Source organism: Diabrotica virgifera, chromosome 1 (genome assembly GCF_917563875.1).
Source record: "Diabrotica virgifera virgifera chromosome 1, PGI_DIABVI_V3a".
Taxonomy (NCBI): Eukaryota; Metazoa; Arthropoda; class Insecta; order Coleoptera; family Chrysomelidae; genus Diabrotica; species Diabrotica virgifera.
In genome coordinates, this window is record NC_065443.1 from 3,171,730 (window position 1) to 3,198,986 (window position 27,257).

The window sequence follows — 27,257 nt, forward strand, 5'->3', positions numbered from 1 at the left end:
TGCTTTTTTCTCTGCCATCACAACAATAAAAACTAATATACACAACATTTGTTTATGCATAATCTCCATATTGAACAATTATTGACAGATGATTTTAACGCCCAATCATATCCCGTATAACGTTTGAGCGACTAATACAATACTTTCGGTGTGCGCATGCGCCAGGGAATGTAAAAATTCACCCTCGTGTCGAAAGAAGTATAACTTCAAAAAGCCATAAGCTCTTTTAACAGTATTAGGAAGATTCTCTGCAACTTATCTTTAAGTATCTATATAGGTACGCACAGTGGCGGCTCGTGGAATTGGAGACAGGGTCGGCAAGGTTTTTTTGTCTCCGTCTCCTCATATAGGTATACCATCAAACTAAAAGGCTTTAATCATCATAGGAGATTTTGTTGTTTTTGTTTTTTTATTTGATGTACTTGACATTCTCTCTTGGTGGTAGTGGTGATAAGAAAATTGATGAACAGTTTGATATAATGAATTGCAGTACTTACTACATAGAATTATACATACATATTTTGTAACTTATCCCACTTTCTGAAAATATTTGGATCGGCATAATTTTTAAGTACCTATCTTGTTATAATAAATATCTTGGAAATTCTTTGGCGAAGGTAACTTTTAAATTTTGAATCGTCAAAGAGGTCAAAAATTTGCAAATCTTCAAAATTCGAAAAACGAGTATTATATTTGCATATATTAGTAGGTATCCAAAATTTCAAGATATACCTACTCGTTTTTCGAGAGATGTATCATGTTGTTGTCTTTTTTGGGATGGTTCGGAAATATCAAGCGAATCCAAAATTTCACTGCGTATATATTGGAAACTACTATCATTACGAAAATCTCTGAGATTTTGCACCAGCTTTCGTATTCTATTTTTTGAATAAATAATGTCAGTTGACTGATTTTGAACAATAATGAATATCTTGGGCAAACTCTGTCTTAAAAATATTTAAAAGAATATTAAAAGAGTAATTATTTAATAAAGTTCTTAAACCGATTGCTTCACGGATCAAGGTATCGCCAATTTCAAAATCGTCGCCTTCGATAATAAAATCAAAAACTTCCAAAAGCTGTTCACGAAAATCTGTTACAGATACTAAAACTACCAGAGATAATCTGCTTAGATAAAACTAATCGAGATTTAAAATTTCATCGCGTCTGTCAAACTGTTCGCTTTTTTTTCGAAACAAATTTGTTCTAAAGCAGTAATCCGTTTAGGTGAGCTAAACTGGCAAGAAAAGACGATATTCTTTATTTTTTACACGTATCATGCAAAACTAAATTCATTATATTCCCATAATAGTGAGTAAATAAAGCTTGTGATGCAATATGTAGTTCTAACTTTTGACTGGAGACCATTCAATTCACCACACATCACAGCAACGCCGTCATAAGATTGCCCCAGTTTGCCCTACCAATTTATTTTTGATATCAAAAAATTTGAATCTGTTCTTTAAAACACCAAAAATATATTCTGCCTTATTGCTTTTACTCACGTCTCTAAAACCTAAAAACCTCTCATAAATATTACCACGTAACGCGTATCGAACAACAATATAATTGATTATTTTTTTCACCTGTCAAATTCTGACGTTTTTGCTTTTTCAGCCAATCACCACGCGTCGTTCTAGCCAATCATTGAGTGTAATACTGATAAAACAGCCTCTTCCTTGATAAAACAGTCTCTTCCGTGATAAAACTTAAGGTACCCTAAATTTAAAAATATAAAATAATTTATCTATAACCTACTTAAGACATTGATCCTAGTTGTCTTAAAAATATTTCACAGATGCCCGTATTTACTAATAATACATATTGGTTCACAAAATAATCTTTTCAAATACCACTCGTCCTCTAAATTTTGCTTGATCAATTTTTTCGTTTTCATACTTAAACTTCTTTATTTAGGGTAAAATCACTCAAACAAACCGAAATGGATAATTCGGTTTGTTTTCGTAATTTTACCAAATAAAGAAGTTTTCGTGAAAACAAAAAAATTTATCGATAAAATTTACTCGTGGTATTACCTTTGATAATTGTGAATGACATGATAATCAGAAGTTTCATCTACTTCCAGCGAAAAGCAAATGATTTTCTAAATCTCATAGATTCAATAACGTTATTCAAAATGTAACTATTTGATTAGGTATATGTATTAGTTCATTCTGTATTACGAATACACTTCGAATCAGAAAGTAAATATTTCTAAAACAATTTTATTAATTCTCTATAATTACTTTGATTTTTAACAAATGCTTCGATTAATCATGTCCACTAAATGATAATTCCTGACAACTTAAAAAAATTACAATATCAATTAAACGACGTAAAACGGCGTGATTATTTTTGACAATTTCTGCAGACGCGATCTGGCGATGCCAAATGAAACACCGACCGGCAGATTTAAATATTCCGTACCTGCCTACGGAGAGAATGTATGTTCGCTTGCTCATCAACTTGTTATTTCGTTGAGTTTTACGCGTAAATCGTCAAGCTACGGAGTGCTACGGATGAGTTAGGTACGGCTAGCCGAAAAGTCAGATGAATGGCTCGGATCATTCATTTTTTGAGAAGTCTGTTATGCGCAGGGATCACTTAACGCTCGGATTGATCAAATCCTTTTAAAAACCATGAATAAAATTTAGTCTGTATTATCTGAGATTTTTTTTACTTCACAGATACAAATATTAAAAAATCTATCTATATAAATGTGTGGGTCGGCACTGCCGACCCTGACAGGCCGCCACTGGGTACGCATAAGAATTCTTAGATGTTACGTCTTTATAGTGTCCTCCTCTATTGAGTAGAAAGCGTTAGTCTTACAAAAGATGCCACAAAACGATTAGAGTCGTTTGAAATGTGGTGCTACCGACGTTTGAGGGTCTCATATATACACCACACAACTAACATAACTATTCTCCAGAGGCTAAGAAAAGACAAAGAAATAATTAACACCGTAAATAACAGACACTTGGCTTACTTCGGCTACACTATGCGTAATGAAAAATACCGACTGCTACAGTTGATTCTACAAGGCAATATTGAGGGCAAGAGAGGCCCGTAGAGGACGTATTGGGGGCAAGAGAGGACGTAGACGTATATCCTGGCTGGCCAATCTTACGCAGTTGACTGGTCTAACTCTAGCATCAACTGATCTACACACACAAACTTATATGAAATCACCTGAATTTTCTTATTATTTCGTTTAGTTGTTTTAAAGTCAATAGTATAAAAAATTTAAATGTAAAAAGAATAATATTTAAACTGTTTTTATATTTTTTTGTAGTCAGTGTTATCACCTCTAATCATTATGCAAGCTTCAGTTTGTGTGGGCACGCTCCTAATCAAATTATCAACATTTTGTTGGGGTAGGTTGCTCCATCCTTCAAGAGCAGCTTGTACTAGCCGTGCGGTGTTTTGTGGATTATTCTGGCGAGCTATAATTTTTCTTTTAAGCATATCCCACAAATTCTCTATAGGGTTAAGCTCGGCTGTGCAAGCAGGAAACTCCAAACAAGGGATACCTTCTGCTTCAATGATGTCTCTAGTCACTCTAATGGTATGTGGAGGTCCATTATCATGCAAGAAAATTAAATTATCTCCTGTGACACCTCTCCAGAGCCTAACTACAGGTTATCAACATACCTGTGAGTAGTTAAAGTTGATTGGATGAAAATTAAAGGAGTTTTTTACGGATCACAATTCCTCTCCAGGACATTATACTTCCTCTTGTATATTTGTGAACAGATCTGACAGTTTTCGTTCTTGCCTGTCTTCCCCGACCTCTAAGTACACGATTTCGTGGGTCATCTGATTTTACACAACTCCTGACTTTTTCTGAAAATAGCACATTTTGTCAATTCCCAATGTTCCAGTTTTGGTGGTGAAGACACCAATTTAGGCGATCAATATTGTGCTGCCTGGATAACTCGGGAACCCATAACTGTCTCCTGCTGTATACTTCTTGGTACAAACTCTTATTCTTATCGAAGAGTTACACCTGTAGCTTCCAAAAGCTGCCTTTTGAGCTGCAGGTGAGAAATGGTTGGGTGTCTTCCAGCTGAATGGACAACTAAACGATCGTGGCGAGCAGTTGTTACTTTTTGGCGACTTTTCTCTAAGATATAGGCACCTTTAGAAGAAGAATGATTCTATCATCTAGGTCTGCAGGACGTTCTAGATCTATAAAAAGGTGGCAATAGAAACATGAAAGGCAATAGTTAACGCGGCAAAGACTCACGAAAAGTTGTAATGCCAATGATGATGATAATGTTTCCCGTAACTGTATAATAAAAATTACATCTTTTGTTGATCTGCCTTACATAAAACCAAACTGATTATCAGATATTTCGGTTTCTTCACGTATTTGCATATCAAGTAATCTCTCTCATATTTTTTTGAGTCACTATAAGCAGTTTTATGGTCGTGCAGTGTGCAGTTTGCTTTTATAAACATGTACTAATATTCTGCTTCTTAATTCGTCTGGCATTTGTCACATTTCCATAATTCTATTTATTTCGGGTGAAATATACGAAATAAAAAACATCATAATACAAAATACATATATTTTAGACACTGTTCAAGTTACAAAAAAATCTCGTTACAAATACATAAATACAACAGCGACATGCTGCACTTTTAGTACTTTTGGAATGTTAAACTACAAAACAAAACATTCAAAATTGTCTTTGAAGATAATATAATAAAAATCATTTTAAAATTACATGGACAATTGATAGTTTTTGCTCATAAACAATTCAAAACAATCACGCTGTACAACGAAAGAGTAATCAATAGGACATTGGGACGGCAAGAAGAAGACAAACAGGCCACAAAATATCGACATATCAAAAGTGGTGGGGTCACATCCAGTGTATTAGTACCAACTACCTAAGAGTGCTATTGTTCGAGGTGTGGAATTCCATAAACAAGGGATCTACCTCTTTTATGAAATGATCCCTTGTTTATGTAATTTCACACCTCGAACAATAGCGTCACGCTAAGGACGCACAAAGATGTTTCCTTATCGTTTCTTGCGTTGTAGTAACGTTATTAACTTAAAAAAAGGTTACATATAAATACAATTGTGTCAAAAATGTGAAGTAAAAAAACATAACTACTGACTATGATTTTTTCTTTTTATCATTCCTTGACATATAGGTACCTTCCCTTGTTTAGTCCCATAAATATCATTGTCCTATTAAAATACCTAAAATTTGACAAAAAAAAAAAACAAAAATTCATTTAAACTAACTTAGGAGAGCACTAGACATAAGGAAAATACAACTCAAGATTAAAAGCCTCGATACAGTAATGAAGATAAATGAAGCAAGTCTATTTGGTGAAAGGGCCTAGCCGGATAAGATGATGAAAAATGCCCCAACTCGATTCGAATTCCATATAGGTCACCGTTTAGCATATATAGTCAAACTCACTTTCTGAAATTTTTAGCCCCCTATAGGTGGTCATGTGATCCACCTAGAGTGTAATTAGGCTTTTTATGTTTATATTTTTTTTATTTCAGCCGCATCGAAAGCTAGCGAAAAACTTTAAATAAAAAAGTTGTAAGCTTAAAAAATTTCGGTCCGAACATTTTTTTTGGCGGGAAATTTAAATTTTAGAACGATTTTAAAATTTTAAATGTGTATAAAAAAATAAATAAGACATTCGTTTTCACGAAAAAAATTTATAACGTGTATTTTTGCATAATGTTTCACTCTGAATTTTTTCTGATTTTAAAAATTGGTGAAACGTACTTTTAAAAATAAAAAAAAAACGCATTTTTTTGTTTTTTTTTTTCGCTATTTGATACAATTTTGTACATGGTGTTTAAAAAAAGGTAACACCGTCACTAGGATAGATAAAAAAATTAAAAACAATTGGGGTTTGCTTAATAAAAAAATTTTGTCATCCATTTTCAAGATACAGGGCGTTGTAGAAAACAAAATTTTACACATTTTTTACGATTTTGCCGAAACTACTGACAACATTGTAAGAAAATTTGGTAGGTTTTAAGAGGTAGTTATTGTGCATTTTTTGACATACAATTAAGAATTTTATATTCATCAGTGGCGCGCATACGAGCAATGGTCTGAATTTTTAGAGAAAAAAGATAGTACGCTACTGACATATTTCAAATTAACAATCATTTTTGAATTCTTCGTTGCATTTGTGACTAAAAATATATCTTCCCTTTTTTTCATACGACACCCCGTTTGCACGCAAAAAATAAAATATCTTAATAATTCCAAAGTATTAGAATTAAGTTTTTATATGGATGTATGAGTTACGAGTATTAGACATACTAGTTCGAATACTTTGTACGGGTTAAGATATTTTATTTTTTGTCACAAATGGAACGAGGAATTAAAAAATGATTGTTAATTTGAAATATGTCAGTGGCGTACTATCTTTTTTTCTTTAAAAAATTCAGACCATTACCCGTATGCGCGCCAACGATGAATATAAAATTCTTAATTGTGTGTCAAAAAATGCACAATAACTACCTCTTAAAATCAGCCAAATTTTATTACAATTTTGCCAGTAGTTTCGGCAAAATCGTAAAAAATGTGTAAAATTTTATTTTCTTCAACGCTCTGTATCTTAAAAATGGATGGCATTACAAAATTTTTTTGATTAATCAAACCCCAATTGTTTTTCAGTTTTTTATCTATCCTAGTTACGGTGTTACCTTTTTTAAACACCATGAATAAAATTGTATCAAAAAGACAAAAAAAAAAAACAAAAAAATGCGGTTTTTTATTTGTAAAAGTACGTTTCACCAATTTTAAAAATCTGAAAAAATTCAGGGTGAAACATTATGCAAAAATACACGTTATAAATTTATTTCGTAAAAACGATTGTCGTAGTTATTTTTTTATACTCATTTAAAATTTTAAAATCGTTCTAAAATTTGGATTTCCCGCCAAAAATTAAAAATAAAAATTTTTTCGGACAGAACTTTTTGACACTTACAACTTTTTTATCTAAAGTTTTTCGCTAGCTCTCGATGTGGCTACGATAAAAAATAAAAACATATAAAGCCTAATTAGGCTCTAGGTGGGTCACGTGACCACCTATGGGGCTAAAAATTTCAGAAAGTGAGTTTCTCTATATGTTCTAAACGTTGACCTTATACAATTTGAATCGAGATGGGGGCATTTTTCATCATCTTACCCGGCTAGGCCCTTTGTAAGAAAAAAAAAAAATAAATACCAATATAATCACACTCGCTATTACATTCTTGTGAATAAAAATTATATTTTAATCAGTAAAAGATCATAAACAAAGATAAATAACGCAAAACATAACCATCATTTAAGTTCATATATGGTTTTTTACAGAATATATGCTAACATAAAATCTGTTATTGAAAATATAAGAGATTGAAATCAAAAACGTTGAATAGGTACATATTGCCATAAGTATTGGACCACTAAAGGAGTGAACACTTTCTAAATAAATTTATCTCTAAAAAATATGCGGCTAATGTAATATGAAAATTAATTACTTCAGATTATTTTCTATCTCTATTCAATAAAGTCAGGTCCTTGAACCATCAATGATGATATAATTTATCTTAAGTATACTTCAAGCTTAACGAAAAATCTTGAATCTCGAGAAAGGAAAATTATAGCAATAATCAAGGAAAAAGCCTCAGTAAAAGTAATTTTTCCATATAATGTTCATCTTGTTTCATCCTTTAGCGGTCCACTACAACAGTTATTTGCCTCTTATCACTAAACATCTATTTAATTTCTGTTATATAAATTTATACAATGTTTTTCCGTTGTTGTAAAAAAAGTTACCTAGAAAAACCATTCAGTGTCTAAATTTTCTAATAAATAACATTTGGTTTTCAAAACTTCTTCACGGTAGTATGTATAGAAAAAAGTTAATGCCACATGAAAACCACCCTCAAATTTTTTCCAGAATTTCAAAAGTCGGTATTTCAGTAATCATCTCTGATCAAAATCAAAATCGTATCTTATACGACATTGATATCATCGATCTAATGTTACACTAGCCATCAATAGGGCTTTTCATCGATTGCCATTTGTTTCGAGCTTCTGTCATATGTTGTATAATCCGTGTATATTAATAATTATACACAGATTATACGACATATGACAGAAACTCGAAACAAATGACTGTGAATGAAAAGTCCTATTTGGAAGGTTTTTGTGGTTAGTGATTCAAACTGATGGCTATTGTAACATTAGATGAATAGGGCTTTTCATCGATTGTCATTTGTTTCGAGCTTGTGTCATGTGTCACATAATATTAATATATCTACGTCATACGTCTTCGGTTTGTATCATGGTGGATACCAATAACGTATGACGTAGATATATTAATTTTATGTGACACATGACAGAAGCTCGAAACAAATGACTGTGAATGAAAAGCCTTATTCACAAAACCTTAAGCTACATTGACAGTCTTGTTCAGACATCAATCAGAAATGTTCCCAACACTCAATCCAGTTGATACTCACAGTCCTTAATGTGAAGACATATTGTCAATTAAGCAACCCACCTGCCTTGTTGGGGGTCATAGGTATTGGAATTTGCTTATCAGCTATAATATATTTTTGTTAAGTGTTAGAATGAACAAGTCTTTCTTCGTGGGCGGGCATTTCTCCGAATGCATTAGGACGATACACTCTTACCTAAAATTGCATAAAGTATCATGTTACAGGGAATGTGAATGCCAGAACTGTATGTTAGTTCTGCCTTCGATATGTAGTCTAGAAGTATACGTTGTACCGGGTGTCCACTTATATTTTCCCCCATATTAACTGCCTATAACTTCTAAACGGCTCAAGATAGAAATATGAGGTTTTCACTGAAATGTTTTATTTTAGTAAAAGTTTTGTCTGAATGGATGGAATTTTTTATATCGCTTTCAAATACGAAATAAAAAATGACGGATTTTTGAAAAGAACTTTGTTGACTTTTTTTTAATGGAACACCCAGTATATTCTTTTGTAAATTGAAAGAAAGGCCATTCACCTATCTAGCGATATAAAGTTTTTCAAAATCGGTGGTCAAATCACTGAGTAATTAATTTTTAAAATGAGAGGTGCAACGTGGATATCACATACCTAAATAACATAACTAAGCAAGTTATGTGATTTCCACATTGCATCTCTCATTTTAAAAATTAATTGCTCAGTCATTTGACAACCGATTTTAACAAATTTTTATATCGCTGGATAGATAAATGACCGTTTTTCCAAGTTTTTAGGTACATGACCATTTTTTATATCGCTTTTAAAAAAAATGGCGGATTTTTGAAAAAAAAAACGTTGTTGACTGTTTTTATTAAAACACCCAGTATATTTTTTTGTGTCTTGAAAAAAGGGTCATTTACCTATCCAGCGATATAATTTTTTTTTAAAATCGGTTGCCAAATGACTGAGCAATTAATTTTTAAAATGAGAGATGCAATGTGGAAATCACATAACATAATATCATTTTGCTATTTTATTTGCATATAATATCAGTTATGTTATTTGGGTATGTGATATCCACGTTGCACGCCTCATTTTAAAAATTAATTACTCAGTGATTTGACAACCGATTTTGAAAAACTTTATATCACTGGATAGGTGAATATCCTTTCTTTCAATTTACAAAAAAATATACTGGGTGTTCCATTAAAAAAAAGTCAACAAAGTTTTTTCAAAAATCCGCCATTTTTTATTTCGTATTTGAAAGCGATATAAAAAATTCAATCCATTCAGACAAAACTTTTACTAAAATAAAACATTTCAGCGAAAACCGCATATTTCTATCTTGAACCGTTTAGAAGTTATAGGCAGTTAAAATGGGGGAAAATATAAGTGGACACCCGGTATAAGACACATCTTAATTTCTCTGTATGTATATTGTTATAATACGGTTCGGTTATAAAATAAATAGTTTGTTTACGTTTATTTGTACCTTTTATTATCTGCTATTTCTAATAATAGGAAGCCAAAGGACACATCCTTACAATTTTTATCCATGTATTTTTGGTGACACAGCATGTGATTTGCCTGTAAAAGTATAACCAAACTTTGCTTTTTACCTTGGTCAACATTTCAATTTTTTAACATTTTCGGATTCCCTAAAATGGTTATACTTATTTTAGGTAACAGTACTGATGATGATCTACTTAGATCGAAAAACGTTTTGTGTAAATGTGGCCCTTTGATTATTTTTTCTTAAATAAATTTACCTTTTATAAAGGATTTTTCATTAATTTTTTTTTACAAATGATTTTTGCAAAATTTTTGATACAAAAATGATTTTTGCGTGCTATGAAACACCGACTTTTGATATTCTAGAAAAATGTTGCCGGTGGTTTTCATGTGAGATTAAATTTTTTTCTACACTGCCGTGTTTTTGTGAATTATGCGACAATAATTTCACGATAGCAGTTATTTGAAAGATTCGAATTTGGATATTCGTAAAAATTTGTTTAATATTAAGGTTCTAGTAACAGTTTTGGCGTTAAAAGGATAACTCTTTGATCTTGATAACTCAAAGAGTTATGATGAGCATCTAATATCACATTTCGATTAAATTTTTGTTACATCCCTTTGAAAAATACAGTATTAATTTGGTAGTGTTTTTATCGAACCCCATTTTCTACGCCATTGCTATATGCTATGGACAGACCCAGTAGTTGTTTCCAAAATCTTTCGATACTAAATGTTATTATTTACGGGGGGTAAAAATAAAGCTGCCTTGCCTCCTCGTGGTGTACCCTGGTTCTTCTCAGAACTATCTGACAATTAGACCAAAAATCCAAGTATGCTAAATAAACATTAAAGGCATTAGCCGAAGCAAGAGAGAATACATCAGTAAGCTAATATAGTCACAGGTCTGGAAACACACACTGCTGACAACTTCTAACCCTATCTAAGATGTAGATTAGTAACCTCACTTAATCACCCACAATATGGGATTGTTACCTACTGTAGAATAGGCATAAAAAATGTTAGCACCATACACTCTTACTTATCTCAAGAACTCTTCACACTAGCAACCGTAATAGACAAAACCATAATAGTTAATATATACAAACCAAGAATGGAATATAGCCACTAGAAGCGCTTCCTCCATTCCCGCATCCATCAATATATGCTATGGCGAGCACGCCACTGTGTGTGTTTTGCCAGGACTATGAAAGGTTTTAAGAAATAGTTTGTATTCATTAATTTAGTATCGTTTTGTACCCTAAGCTGTTAACAACTCAATAAATTTGTGCATTTCCTTCAAAGTTTCGTTACTTAATTCTCCAATGAACACACATCATTTTATATAGAAAAAAAGTTATATACAAGAAACTTTAATAGTCATCACACTGTATGATTGGCTATAACCAATGCAACCTTATAGCCGAATAAGTAATTGAATGGGCAGAGCTAAATCATCTTCAATCAGGCTTCAATACTTCACTACCAAAGAGTTAGATACCAATCGCCTTTTTAAGTTTGTTAGGTACACGTTAGTTATTTTTAAAGATATGTAACAAAAAACATTACCTTCTACTATTTCAGGACTCCTTCCAAAGATAAAACTATTAAAAATATAGAAAAGTATTTAAATCAGTCAATATATTCAATATTCATATATTGATTGGTAAAAAATGAGTATAATAATTAAAAAATATTTATCTTAAATTAAATTCAAAATAACCTGCCGATAACAATAAACATACTCTATTAAAGCATTTAAAGATATCACTCTAGAAAGATGCCATTATTTTGGTCAATAGCTTTGTTTGTGGAGGTAGTCCCTGACTAGGTTTCGACAACTTTCGGACCAATTAGGGATTAATGTCGCGCGTTGGTTTCAGTTCTCCGCGAACGATTTTCCAGAGTTGCCAGATTGGGGAATTTTGGGGTAATTTGGAAGCGTCTGGAGGAATATTTTGGGGGAAATCTGTGGAGGATTTTAGAGGTTCATGGTAAACTAATTTTGCGAATATACATAGAACTGCATATGAGGCCTTTAGAACACAAGGGTTGTAAGTGACAATTTTTAGGAAATTGGGTTAAATACAAAAATGGACTCCCAAACACATAGAAAATATGGTGGCTTCAAACTTTCTACATAACTAACAATAAAATGAACAAAAACGACAAACTGGCAAAATAACGCAAAAGTTGGAAAACATATTACGTTGTGAGATAAAAAGAGATGAAACTAGTAGAGGTGGAAATTTAATGATAGAAACCTACAAATTTGCATTATATTCATTGTTTCCCACCTTTAGACGTATCAGAGGAGTATCAACTAAAACTGTTACTGTCACAATGGTAGTTGCCAAACTCGTACGATACGTCTAAAGGTAAGAAATGATCAATATAATGTATAGTTATAGGTTTCTATCGCCAAATTTCCCACCTCTACTAGTTTCATCTCTTTTTATCTCACAACTTAATTTGGTTTCCGTCTTTTACGTTATTTTGCCGGTTATTAGCGCGCTCATCAATGTATATTCACAAGAAAAAATGTAGTTAAAGTATGTTTAGCAGTAAATGGTTGACTTCAATTAGTGCGGTCGTAAATATTATTAAATTTATCTGACCTGGCCCATTGTTAAGACCACTCCGGAGCGATAAGCAAACGAGGTAGACAGAGTTGGTCTTTTGATAATTAACTCTGACTAGACGGTACTCCTATAATAAAGCAAAGGATCCACAAAATTTACAATATTACGACGACAAAAACAAAAAAAAACGGATGTAAAATATATTGCTTTGCCTTATATACCCGAAATTAATGTTTTCAAATGAGTTTTAAAATAAATTAAATCTATTTCAGTTTCTGATATTATAGAAAAACAAACATTCTAACATATTTAAATTTTACCTGAAACCGGGCCTTTTATACTATTGAAGTACCAGTACAAATATTGACCATTGAAGTCAACCATTTACTGCTAAACAAACTTTACGTATATTTTCATAAATTTTAAGTTTAATTTTATTTTCTTGATCTAGACGAAATTGTCGAAATGGGTAGGGTAAAAAATAAAACGAATTAGTGATTTCGAAAATTAACCAGTTGGTTAGAATTAACCAATAATAAACAAAATTGGAAAGAAATCCTTTGTAAAAGGTATAAAATTTTTTTTATTAAAATCCCTTAAAAGGGCTACATCACAACAAAACGTTTTCGATTTTTATAAAAAATCATCATCAGTGTTCGATCTAAAAATAAGTATAACCGATTTAATGAATATAAAGTTGGTATTTAAATTTTGACTAAGGTTAGAGCAAGTTGGTTATACTTACAAACTGGATGCTAGCTGAGCCACAAAAGAAAAATATCCGGGTAAAAACCCTTTACATATAATATAGATACCTGAAAAGTGCATACTTCAATAAAAAGCCCTGTCATGGTCACATGACAACAAGGATAATGCCCTAAGGTAATGTATTGAGATTTCCCAACACGTGGGATCCAAATCGAGTTGATAACATTTCAATGACTTAATGGCAACTGAATGCGAAATGAGTGATGTGAAATCTCAATACATTACCTTAGGGCATTATCCTGGTTGCCATGTGACCATCACAGGGCTTTTTATTGAAGTATGCACTTTTAAGGCATCTATATTATATGTAAAGGGTTTTTACCCGGATATTTTTCTTTTGTGGCTCAGCTAGCATCCAGTTTGTAAATATAACCAACTTGCTCTAACCTTAGTCAAAATTTAAATACCAACTTTATATTCATTAAATCAGTTATACTTATTTTTAGATCGAACACTGATGATGATTTTTTATAAAAATCGAAAACGTTTTGTTGTGATGTATCCCTTTTAAGGGATTTTAATAAAAAAATTTTTATACCTTTTACAAAGGATTTCTTTCCAATTTTGTGATTGATGGTATACAGCCAACTACAGGAAAAACATTTTCTTTTCCTTGTGGATTCAATAATAAACAAAAAACTTGACAATTTACAGTGTCTGTAAGCATAGCGCTTGCGCTGACCAAACATTCATAATCCATAAACCCAATGGACCTGCTTTTGACTGATCATAAACCAGTTAGAAAAACCCCGCGAACATGAAATTTTTGGCCAAAGTCCCGGATTTTTTCCACCGCGAACGTGGAAAACGCTTTAGTGCATGCGAATCAGTCACAAACCAGCTACGGATTGTCTCCGCGAACAAAGCTAATAATTTCACCGTTAAATGTAAATTGTACGGTAAATCTTAGCCTCTCAAGCGAAAAAGTATGTTATACCGTTACCAAAACGGCCACTAAAACCATGAGAAATGTAAATAGATCTATTAAGTAAAAAAAATTAAGACACTCGACATATTTGGAGTTGCCACGTATCACTTTAGCGACCAAGAATTTAGTCAGAAAACGTCGAATTGGTATATTTATGATATCGCACTAACAATACTTGAAGAGTCCTAGTATAGGACTATATGCAATCAGGAGCTAGAGCACCGTAGGGGCGGCATTGGGAGACGGATGACAGCAGAGGTGGCACCATCGTCCGAGACCACGAGTACTCCTAATATGTATGGTGTTGGTGGGGGCTTCTACGCTTGATCACGCCTAAAAAACAAACATATACATTATTACCATTTTGATTATATTCTTTTTTATTATCATTTTTTAAAATCGAACTACAACAACAGTACCTAATAATAAAACTATTTTTGTCAGCTATACCAGTAGGCAATTGATTATGTACTTTAGAAAGGAACTACAACGTTAACGGGGTTTTATTATTTCATATGGTCAATGAATCTCTATACAGGGTGTTTCATTAATAATTGTCCATATAGTAACTGGACAAACCTTAGCACAAAATACGAAGATTTAACTTAAAACACTTAAATAAAATGTGGTTCCTTACTGAGTTACAGGGTGTTTTATCTAAAAATTTAAAAACTATTTTTGCTTAGCATTTTCAAACTATTTAACGTATCCTTTTCATACTTGGCAGGAAGTATAGGTACTGCAGAAGGTACTAAATTATGTTAAACAAACGTTTATGGCTATTACCAGAGGCGTACGACGGGGGAAAGTGTATTCAACCCTTTCCAAATTCTACGCCACTGGCGAAATTGCTATTTTAGTTCAATTTTTGGATTCTCCAATACTTTCCATGAAAATAATATACTCTTCATTCGTAACGATAAAGTCATTAGTTTTTGAGATATTTGAAGTTAAAAATGAAACGACACGGTTATTTTGATCAGTGTATTGTGTCGCTTCATTTTTAATTTCAAATATCTCGAAAACTAATCATTTTATCGCTAAGAATGAAAAGTATATTGTTTACATAAAAACTATTGCAAAATCAAAAAATTACACTAAAATAACAATTTCGTCAGTGGCGTAGAATTTGGGAAGGGTCAACCAGCCACTATCTCCTGTCGTACGCCTCTGGTAGCAGCTAGAAACGTTTATTTATCTTAATTTAGTAGAGTGTACAGTACATGCACTTTCTGCCAAGTATGATAAGGATACGCCAAATAGTTTTAAAGTATGTACTGGGTACAAATAATTTTTAAATTTTAATCATATGAATCATATCATAAATTAATCAAAATAACTGTACCGTTTCATATTTAACTTCAAATATCTCGAAAACTAATGACTTTATCGTTACCAATGAAGAGTATATTATTTACGTAGAAAGTATTGTAGAATCTAAAAATGGCACCAAAATAGTAATTCCTCCAATTACGTAGAATTTGAAAAGGGTCAACCATCCACCATCCCCTGTCGTACGCCTCTGGTAGTAGCTAGAAACGTTTGTTTATCATAATTTAGTAGAGTGTCTAGTAGTCGCACTTTCTGCCAAGTATGAAAAGCATACGTCGAATAGTTTTAAAATGCTGAGCAAAATTAGTTTTTAAATTTTTAGATAAAACACCCTGTAACTCAGTAAGAAACCACATTTTTTTTAAGTGTTTTAGGTTAAATCTTCGTATTTTGTATTAAGCTTTCTCCAGTTACCATATGGACAATTATTAATGAAACACCCTGTATATGAAAAAACCGCGGAGTGCTACCATTTAAAGGGGTGCGTTTTTGAGTAATAGGTGAATTAGTCCCTGGGCACAGGTTACATTAGGGTGAGTTCTATGCACTTTTGGTACAAACACGTATACATAAAAATTGTTCCTGGTTAAATTTCCTATCTAAATATAACTTTTTAAAGTCAAAAAACCTTTTTTTCACAAATATATATTCAAAAGAAAAAGCACAAAGAAACCCAAAAGAAAGAAATTTTGTTTTTTGTCCCACAACTTTTGTCCACGGCAATATAGGTATAGACATTTCTTCACAGAAAAAAAACTTACATATTTTGTCTTTAAAATGATGTTGGTAGAGGTCATTAGGATTTACAGTTTTCGAAATATGATTTTTCAAAGTTTGCCACTCACAGCAATTTTGGGCAATTTTCCTTGTTATTTCGCAAATATTGTTCTGTAACTTTTTTCTACGTAACTTTAGGCATATGCAATAGTACATGTAAGAGGAATAGAAATCAATTACCTTTAAAATATTCTACTGTATAATGTTGTACGACTTCTTTTAAAGAGGTTATCTTTTTCAAGACTTTATACTTTTAACGAGTTTTTATATTTTTTACGATTATTTTTTAAATTTCCCATTATAACTTTGTTCTACATTTAGGTATATATTATATAATAAAAAAGATAGCTTATTCTGTTTACTTTAAAATGGTGTATTATAAAAAATTCTAGGATTATTTTTGAATAAGATATGCTTTTTCAAAATGTAAAAGTACTTGCAACGATTTTTGATTTTAGGATTATTTTTTAAATTCCCCATTATAACTTTTTTATGTGATTGTGTGTTATGATTGAATCTTATTTTTTATAGGTAATATTTTGGATCCACTTGACTCGGCCGGGCAAACTTCAAAATATGGATTAATTCCAATATTTACTGTCAAAGCTCCTGCACCACAAGCTTTGCTTGAAAAAATAGCATGTAAATGTACCAAAGCATGTACAAAAAACTGCGGTTGTAGGAAGATAGGAATTAGTTGTTCAATATTCTGCAAAGAGTGCATGTGCATGGGTACTAATTGTGAGAACTCTAAGATAACTGAGGTGTCAGAGGAAGTTATTGAAGCTAATAATAACGAAGAGATGGACTTTTATTTTGAAAATTTTTTAAATGTCAACGTTTAAATAATTTTAACTAAAGTGATGTTTTCTAAGGCTAATGTTTATGTATTTTTTGTAAAGAAATAATATTAAATAATACAGGTAAAAAAATATCAAAGAATCACTCGGTTTCCATTACATATTTAAATATAGATGATACACCATTTTAAAGAACAGAAAGTAAGCCCTCTTTATTGAGCAATATATAGTATATTCATGTACAAGAAAAAAAAAGTTATAATGATAAATTTCAAAAATAATCGTAAAAAATGTAAAAAATAATATTTTTTTATATTAGGTATTATATAATATACAGGGTGTAATAAAAATACAGGTCATAAATTAAAGTATATATTCTGGGACCAAAAATAGTTCGAATGAACCTAATTTACCTTAGTACAAATATGCACATAAAAAAAGTTACATCCCTTTGAAGTTACAAAATGAAAATCGATTTTCTCGAATATATCGAAAACTATTAAAAATTTTTTATTGAAAATAGACACGTGGCATTTTTATGGCAGGAACATCTTAAAGAAAAATTATAGTGAAATTTGTGCACCCCCTAAAAATTTTATGGGGTTTTGTTCCCTTAAACCCCCCCAAACTTTTGTGTACGTGCTAATTAAATTATTATTGTGGTACCATTAGTTAAATTCAATGTTTTCAAAACTTTTTTGCCTCTTAGTATTTTTTCGATAAGGCAGTTTTTATCGAGAAGCGGCTTCTTTTTTAATATGTTTACATACAAAATTTATGGGGGTTTTGTGCCTTTAAACCCCCCAAATGTTTGTGTACGTTCTAATTAAACTATTACTGCGCTACCATTAGTTAAACATAGTATTTTTAAAACTTTTTTGCCTCTTTGTATTTTTTCGATAAGGCACCTTTTATCGAGATGTGGCTTCTTTTTTAATATGGTTCAAAATATACTTAAAAATGTAAATCATAAATAAATTTTCATATTATTACCAAGTCTCCATAATCGTACTTAACCATATACAAATATGTGGTGGATTTGAAAAATATTCAATATATCTCAATAAAAACTGACTTTTCGAAAAAGTACTAAGAGGCAAAAAAGTTTTTAAAACATCATGTTTAACTGATGGTACTACAATAATAATTAAATTGGAACGTACACAAAAGTTTGGGGGGGTTTAAAGGAACAAAACCCCCATAAAATTTTTAAGGGGTGTCCAAATTTCACTATAATTTTTTCTTAAGATACTACTGCCATAAGAATGCCACATGTCCATTTTCAATAAAAAATCTCCAATACTTTTCGACATATTGGAAAAAATCAATTTTCATTTTGTAACTTCAAAAAGCTGTAACTTTTTTTATGTGCACATTTGTACAAAGGTAAGTTAGGTTCAATCGAACTATTTTTGGTCCCAGAATATGTGATTAAATTTATGACCTGTATTTTTGTTACACCCTGTATAATATACATATATTATATAATAATATTATTTTATTTTTATATTATAATATAAAAAATCGTTAAAAGTATAAAACCTTGAAAAACTTTAATCTTTTTACAAAAAGTCGTACAAGATATACAGTAGATCATTTTTAAGGTAATATATTTCTATTCCTATTACGTGTACCATTGCATATACCTAAAGTTACGTAGAAAAAAGTTACAGAACAATATTTGCGAAATAACAAGGAAAATTGCCCAAAATTGCTGTGAGTGGCGAACTTTGAAAAATCATATTTCGAAAACTATAAATCTTAATTACCTCTACTAAACAACATTTTAAAGAGAAAATGTGTAAGTTTTTTTTCTTTAAAGAAATGTCTATACCTATATCCTCGTGGACAAAAGTTATGGGACAAAAAACAAAATTTCTTTCTTTTGGGTTTCTTTATGCTTTTTCTTTTGAATATATTTTTGTAAAAAAAACTATCATTGACTTAAAAAGTGATATTTAGATAGGAAATTTAACCAGGAACAATTTTAATGTAGATATGTTTGTACCAAAAGTGCATAGAACTCACCCTAATGTAACCTGTGCCCAGGGACTAATTCACCCATTTCTCAAAAACGCACCCCTTTAAATGGTAGCACTTAAACGCGGTTTTTTCATATATAGATGTCCATTGACCATATGAAATAATGAAACCCCGTTAACGTTGTAGTTCCTTTTAGCTATCTTATTTTGAATATAATCAATAGCCTACAGGTTGTTCAATAATTTTTGCGGTTCGATAAGAAAAACACAATTTTATAAATTAAAATACACTTTATTATTAAGTATAGTCTCCTTGAACATCAATACACTTGTTTCAACGAGATTCCAATTTATAAATTCCATCCCTATGTTGCAAAATACGCTTCCATATTCCATAGTGATTATGTACTCATCATTTGATGAAAAACGCTTTCCACGCATAATTTTTTTTTTAAATATTGAAACAAATGGAAGTCACTAGGAGACAAATCTGATTAATATTGTGGATGCTTCAACAATTCGAGCTTTAATTCATTGGTAAAATGCTCATATGACACAGTGTATTGTCCTGATGAAAACGGATTTTTTTTCTTATGCAAACAGTCTTTCTTCACGATTTTTTTCCTTCACCTGATCTAAAAGATTACAATAATATCCAGAATTTATTGTTTTGTCAGCTTGCAAGTAACCCACAAAAAAATTGTTCTCACATCCCAAAAACTGATGCTAAAACCTTGTACAATAAAGCTTTTACATATGTGAGATTGTGAATACAATCTCAGGATTGGACTGTATGTATGTGGATTGCTAGGTTCAAGTGGCAATATAAAAGGTTCTATACAGACAATACTCAAATGTCTTACCAAACTGTGAAACCTTGTCGCCAGCACTAAAGCCGGTCACACATGACTGCTGCAAAATCGTGTATGGCGTCACTCGCGAATTAACTGTTCGTGCACGACTTTTGATTGTTCGTTTCAGCCCAAAAGAAAGAAAAGAGATTGATGAGATGTACCGTCAAGGGATGAGCGGTACCCGAGTTGACCCTTCGAAAGGTCGTAGAGAAAAGAGAAAGATTTTTCTGTCGCGAATCCAAGTATAATTGTCTGTCTGTAGGGGTAAGGGTAAAAATTAGGAGGGGATGAATTAGGTAGCACTGGCAGGACAGGTTTGGCTTGAGATTTATTTAAATTAAGGGTTTTATTACAGGTTTAACACAGTTTTTACATATGAAAATTGAACAAACCTTCTTGGCCAATTACTGGACACGAACTCGTTTCGGAACCAAAAACACAGGTTTTTTGTTAGATTAAACTAAACGTAAGCCCAAATACTTACGATGTCGGGATAGTATCACGAGTTTTTTCCTGGTTTTCCCTCGTGATTTACTATGGAATCTCTAGCGCGAGAATTTCAATACCACCGTTGCATTTGGTTGTCTTTTTAAAGACAGATCACATGCTATGATTTTTTGTGGCGGATATTCTTGAGTTGGGGTTGATTTCATGTAATCGAATGAACTATCTTTTAGTAAAGTCGTCCCAGGAACGCAACTCATCAATATTGGCAATATCATTTTAAAGTCTTCTACTTTAAAATGTATAATACATGCCTGAATTGCCGATATAAATGAGTCAGATTAAATAAATTATTAGAAGAATTTTTGAAGTTATACTTCTTTACCGGCGATAGAGGGTGATTTTTTTATATGTTAAAACCTATCAGCCCGGCGCATGCGCATTATAACTTTGTTCTGATTGGATGTTCAAATGACATGTCAAAAATTATCCGATATTGCAGTTGTGGTTTGGAGGTAAAGGTAAAGGTAAACAAATGTATAATATTAGTTTTATTGTTGTGAGGACAGAAACAAAAAAGTTTATAATATTGTAGTGACTTTTAAATAGTTTTTAAAAGCAACAGGTACGTAATAATTGTTAATGTATCATGTGTATAAACCTACCTATTTGATCTGCCAAAATACATAGTATGTAATACTTTTATTTATATAATTTGATTACCATCAAAATTTCTATCAATATTCACCTAATATATTGTTTTTTTACTCTGTTTTGTTGTATTTTTTCAATTCTAAATCATTTCAATTCAAAATTAAAATAATTTGATCAATTTTCAACATATCAAAATATCACAAGTTTAATCCGTTTAGTTAGTCGATCTTCGTAAATAATGACACCTAGTGTCCGTGGCTAAGCGGAGAAGGCGAATGAATTCCAATACCAACCGCTCTTATCAGCGCTGGTTCGAGTCCCAATAGAAACTTTCTTTTTTGTTTTTTTAATACATTTTATGATTGTAAGTATATTTATTATACAGGGTGTCCCGAAAAGATTGGTCATAAATTATACCAGACATTCTGGAGTCAAAAATAGTTTGATTGAACCTAACTTACCTTAGTACAAATGTGCTCATAAAAAAAGTTACATCCCTTTGAAGTTACAAAATGAAAATCGATTATTTTCAATATATCGAAAACTATCAGAGATTTTTTATTGAAAATGGACATATATTATTCTCATGGGAGGAGAATTTTAAAACAAAATTATAGTGAGATTTGTCCACCCCATAAAAATTTTATGGGGGTTTTGTTCCCTTAAACCCCCCCAAACTTTCGTGTACGTTCCAATTAATTCATTATTGTGATACCATTATTTAAACACTACATTTTTAAAACTTTTTTGCCTCTTAGTATTTTTTCAATAAGCAAGTTTTTATTGAGATACGGCTTCTTTTTTAATATATTTACATACAAATTTTTTGGGGGTTTTGTTCCTTTAAACCCCCCAAATGTTTGTGTACGTTCCAATTAAACTATTATTGTGGTCCCACTAGTTAAACACAGTGATTTTAAAACTTTTTTGCCTCTTAGTCTTTTTAGATAAGTCACCTTTTATCGAGATGTGGCTTCTTTTTCAAAATATACCCAAAAATGTACATTCTAAATAAATTTTCAGATTATAACAGGTCTCTATAATCGTACTTAACGATATACAAATATGTGGTGGATTCGACAAATATTCAAAATATCTCGATAAACACTGGCTTATCGAAAAAGTACTAAGAGGCAAAAAAGTTTTAAGAATACTGTGTTTACCTAATGGTGCCACAATAATAATTTAATTGGAACGTACACAAAAGTTTGGGGGGGTTTAAGGGAACAAAACCCCCATAAAATTTTTATGGGGTGCACAAATTTCACTTTAATTTTTTTGAAGATGTTGCTGCCATAAGAATGCCACATATCTATTTTCAATGAAAAATCTCATAAGACTTATCGATATATGAAAAAAAAAATCGATTTTCATTTTGTAACTTCAAAGGGCTGTAACTTTTTTTGTGTGCACTATTGTATATAGGTAAGTGAGGTTCAATCAACCTATTTTTGACCCCAGAATCTGTGGTATAATTTATGACAAATCTTTTCGGGACACCCTGTATAATTGTATTTTCAGAAAATACGTATTTAGTTAAAAAAATTTTCGACAATTAATGTTCAGACATCATTTGTGGCTTGTTTAATGTGTTTGTGTGTGTTTTATTCTTTTATTATTTTAATTTTTGGCACTGTTCGAATAAAAATGTTTGAGAAGTAGTAAGTATAAATTAGTTTAATATTTAAACAAAATATAAATAAAAAGTATATTAATTTCGTTTAAATCATATAATAGAAGTATAACTTCTTACGTGCGTACAAAGTACACACACATTCTTTTTTTACTAAGCAACAACATTTTTGTTTATTTAGTATTATTTTGTATTTTGACAACGACACACGACTTGGACGTCGAAACGTTAATAAAGTCTTTTTTTTTTAAATTGTGGCTTATTTCCCATTTAAAATAGTTCATTATAAAAATGCCACAAGGAAATAGCTTCAGAACAAGAGGTTCTACCACTCTATAGCCTCTTGATTTGATTCAGGATCATGGTGACAGATCAAGTCTCATCCACTGTGATGAATCGATGCACAAAATCTACTTTATCCTTTCTAAAATGATCCAAATGTTGCTGAGAAATTCGCATTCGAATGTGTTTGTGTTCCGTTGTTAGCGAATGCAGCACCCATTGTGAACACAGGATTTTTAAACCCAATATTTCAGCCAAAATATTCTTTACACTGCCCAGCTATTCTACTAAATCACTTTCAGTCAGTCGACGAGTTTCCAATACCATATTCTGTACTTTTATACGATTTCTGGTGTTGTTGCTGTTTTTGGACACCCTTGACGTGGATCGTATTCAAGGCTTGTACTACTTCAGCAACTCATTTTTCTATTGTAATAATTGAAGGCGGAGAGTCCTTATACACTTTCAACATTCGTTCATGAATTTCCTTTGCTTTTAAACCTTTCAAAAATAAAAATTCAAGCACTGCAAGATATACTGAATTCGCTTTGTCGAGATTTATTTTGACACATTCGGAATAGGAAACATACAGCACAATAATTCCTACCTCACACAATTAACTGCTCTAATCAACTTAATCTTTCACTAAAAAAAGAAAAATTATTGGAAATAGTGGGAGTGTATTATACTAAACCCATAAAACTTTGTGGAATTTATTTCTAAAAAATATTTTTATTTTCTACAATAAATAATTTTCTTCTTTGTTATGAATACATTATAATGGTGTGAATAAATAATTATTGATTCGTGTAAGGTTTATGATATTTATGTCTGTTTACTATTATATTAGTATGACATAATTGATTAAAAAAATGGCATATCCCAGACATCCAAAGTGAAAGTTATCATCCAACACCAAATTGTTCTATATGGTCCACATAATGTTCAGAAAAAAGTCACACCATTTTGAGCGTCGGGTTTGGAGGTGAGAGGGGGGAGAAATTGGTAAATTCGTAGTTTTTTACGTTTTTCGTCAATATTTCTAAAACTACGCGGTTTAGCATGAACAACCTTCTATACAAAAATGTTCTACATTAAATTTGAAATAAAAAAGGCCCTATGCATAATCCTTCTAAAATGAAGGGTTCCAAAGTTACGGAGGTAGTATAGTATAACTGGTCCAAAAAAAGGCTAACCCAGACATCTACAGTAAAAGTTTTCCTCCAACACCAAGTTGTTCTATATGGTCCACATATTGTTCAGTAAAAAGTTACACCATTTTGATCGTCCGGTGTGGGGGGGAGATGGGGGAGAAGTCGGCAAATTAGTAGTTTTTTTTTTACGTTTTTTTCGTCAATATTTCTAAAACTATGCTTAAACGTATACAATGTTCTATACAAAAATGTTCTACATAAAATTTAAAACAAAAAAGAGATGTTTTGCCACTTTTTATATTTTTTTGGGCAATTGAAGATGATTTTGGGTGGTGAGGTTGACGTTTCTTCAAGGGCTTATCACTAACATACCATCGTTCACTGAAATACCAAATTTTATTTACAAAACAGAATCCTGTTAAAGAAAATTTGTTTCATCAGTAATAATATTATAAATTGCCCAAAAAATATAAAAAGTATCGAAAACCTCCACTTTTCACCCTCCGTAACTCTGGAACCGTTGATTTTATAACAATTAGGGGCACTCTAAAACTTTGTCTTTAATATTATCCATGCTTCGAGATAAAACCAAATTAAGTCTGTGTGCTAAACAGTGAACATTTTTGTATAGAACACTGTTTACGATAAAGCATAATTTTAGAAATATTGACGAAAAACGTAAAAAAAACTACTAATTTACCGACTTTTCCCCATCTCCCCCCAAACCGGAAGCCGCTCAAAATGGTGTAATTTTTTACTGAACAATATGTGGACCATATAGAACAATTTGGTGTTGCAGGTAAACTTTTACTTTAGATGTCTGGGTTAGGCCTTTTTTGGACCAATTTTACTATACTACCTCTGTAACTTTGGAACCGTTCATTTTAGCAAGATTATGCATAAAGTTTCAAATTTAATGGAGAACATTTTTGTAAAGAAGGTTGTTTATGCTAAACCGCATTGTTTTAGAAATATTAACGAAAAACGTAAAAAAAACTACGAATTTACCGATTTCTCCCCCCTCTCCCCCCAAACCCGACGCACAAAATGGTGTGAATTTTTCCTGAACATTATGTGGACCATATAGAACAATTTGGAGTTGGAGGATAACTTTCACTTTGGATGTCTGGGTCTAGTTATCCAGTGGCGTGCGGTGACATTTTCGGTAGGGGAAGCGATTCAATAGAGCATAAAATTATTTTCTTACGGGGGTCGAGATCAAAATATGTACTATGTGATAAGTATATATGTAGGTACCTACTTAATAGATAAATAGTAGGTATATATAATATACCTAATATTATACTACTTGTTAACTTATATGGATTAAAAACAAAAACTATAAAAAATTACCTGTAAAACGAAGCAAGAAATAGTGTTTTTAACCCAGCCTGAGACACTTGCACGCACCTTGAGAAAGACATTCGGGTGATACAATTCATTGGGGAGAGGAGGATTTACTCCTAGAAGCGGCCGTCACTCCACCCCGCCTCAATGCTCCAGACTATCCACTCCCCCCCTCCCCCCGATAATAGTACTCTGATGCGCTATAGGGGCACTCTAAAACTTTGTCTTTAATATTATCCATGCCTTGAGATAAAACCAAATTAAGTCTGTGTGCTAAACAGTGAACAAAAATTGCATGTTTAAACTGTTCCTTTACTTTAGCTTGAAGACCTGCTAACTGACTAGCCATTACTGCAGCACCATCATAGCTCTGAGCGACAAGCTTGGAATTACATTCTTGCTTATATTATTATTACAAATAGTATCACACACAATTTGAAACATAGCTTCTGCAGTCCGATCGGCAGTTATGTTCACGAATTCTAAAAATCTCTCTTAAGGAATACCATCAACCGCATATCGCACAGCAATGGATAACTGACAAAAATTGGTTACATCTGTTGTTTCATCAAGTGCAATTGAAAGAAATGAAGCTTTTTTATCTCATTTTTAATATGATCCATTACAACGTCAGCCGTACATTTAATTAAGTCGTTTTGGATTCTGTTTGAGGTACCTCGGAAAACTGTGGAATTAATAAATAGTTATTTTCTAACTAGTGCTGAAAGTAATACTTTCACGCACGAGACTACCGTTGACCCGAACGATAGCGGAGTTCGGGCAAGCAGTGGAGTGCGGGGAAGACACTTTCCGCATGAATTAGGAACAATATTTTTTCTAGGGCTGTACGTTTGGAAAAAAGCCACAAAAAATAGAGTTATATCAATTTTTATTTGTCCAAATAATTTAAATGATTGTCCAAACTATGTTCAATGCGATATGCCCCGAATGTTTCTTTAATTGTAGCACTTAAATGGCACTTACTATTTACATGTCGCTTTACACTTTTGTGAAAATTATTTAAATCTGTATTGCCGACCGAGTTCCAATGTGTTTTTTCGCTTGTATTAAAAATAATACAGGGCCAACAAAATAATTTTGATACAATTTTGCAGCCAGTTAACCATTCATATTTTTCATAAAAACCCACATGGAAATGTTTGGTAAATCTCTTTGCCGATTTTTCCACTTTTGTCTCCAAATTAATGGGCTCCTTTGACCTACCAGACTTCATAATGTCTACTTTCTCTTGATAACTTCGACTTGAAAATCCTTTTTTTAATAAACTACACACAATACAAATACAAAAACAGTTGTCTATATTGTTCATAAATCCACAGGACGGTCTACTCGCTCCTTCCATTGCAGAAAAAGATAAACGACAGCACAAAATTTACAATTAAGAAAAAACGTCGCCTCGTAACCCTACGAATTTCGACTGACTTAAGTAAATGCTGGCCGTAAGGTGAGCATAGAATCGCTTCCAGGGTAAGAAAATTCGCGCGAACTCAAGATGACTTGAGGGTGCGGTTATTAAACCCTGACCACCCCTGGCCAACACAAGAATGGATCAACTGCGCTTATTTTAAAAAGAGCTTCCGTACAGGCACGGACTCTTGGTATAGGATGCGTTAAATTGTTTGTATATTATTATTTGAGTTCGTTTATGAGATAAATTTTTAATATTTTCGATCGTATTGCCTACATAATAGATTACTTAGATTAGGGAAAATTTGTTGATAAT

General features: G+C 31.9%; 1 protein-coding gene across 4 annotated transcripts in view; it reads right to left on the reverse strand.

Annotated features, from left to right (window-relative positions):
- Positions 1–4,557: 4,557 nt before the first annotated feature.
- The window catches only part of LOC126886752 (NPC intracellular cholesterol transporter 1-like), a 209,648-nt gene continuing 186,948 nt past the window's right edge, over positions 4,558–27,257 (reverse strand). For all 4 annotated transcript variants that reach the window (XM_050653792.1, XM_050653781.1, XM_050653787.1 and 1 more), the window contains one exon: positions 4,558–14,587. In XM_050653792.1, the coding sequence (XP_050509749.1) occupies positions 14,582–14,587 (6 nt within the window). In that variant the 3' untranslated portion in view covers positions 4,558–14,581. The remainder of the gene's footprint in view (positions 14,588–27,257) is intronic.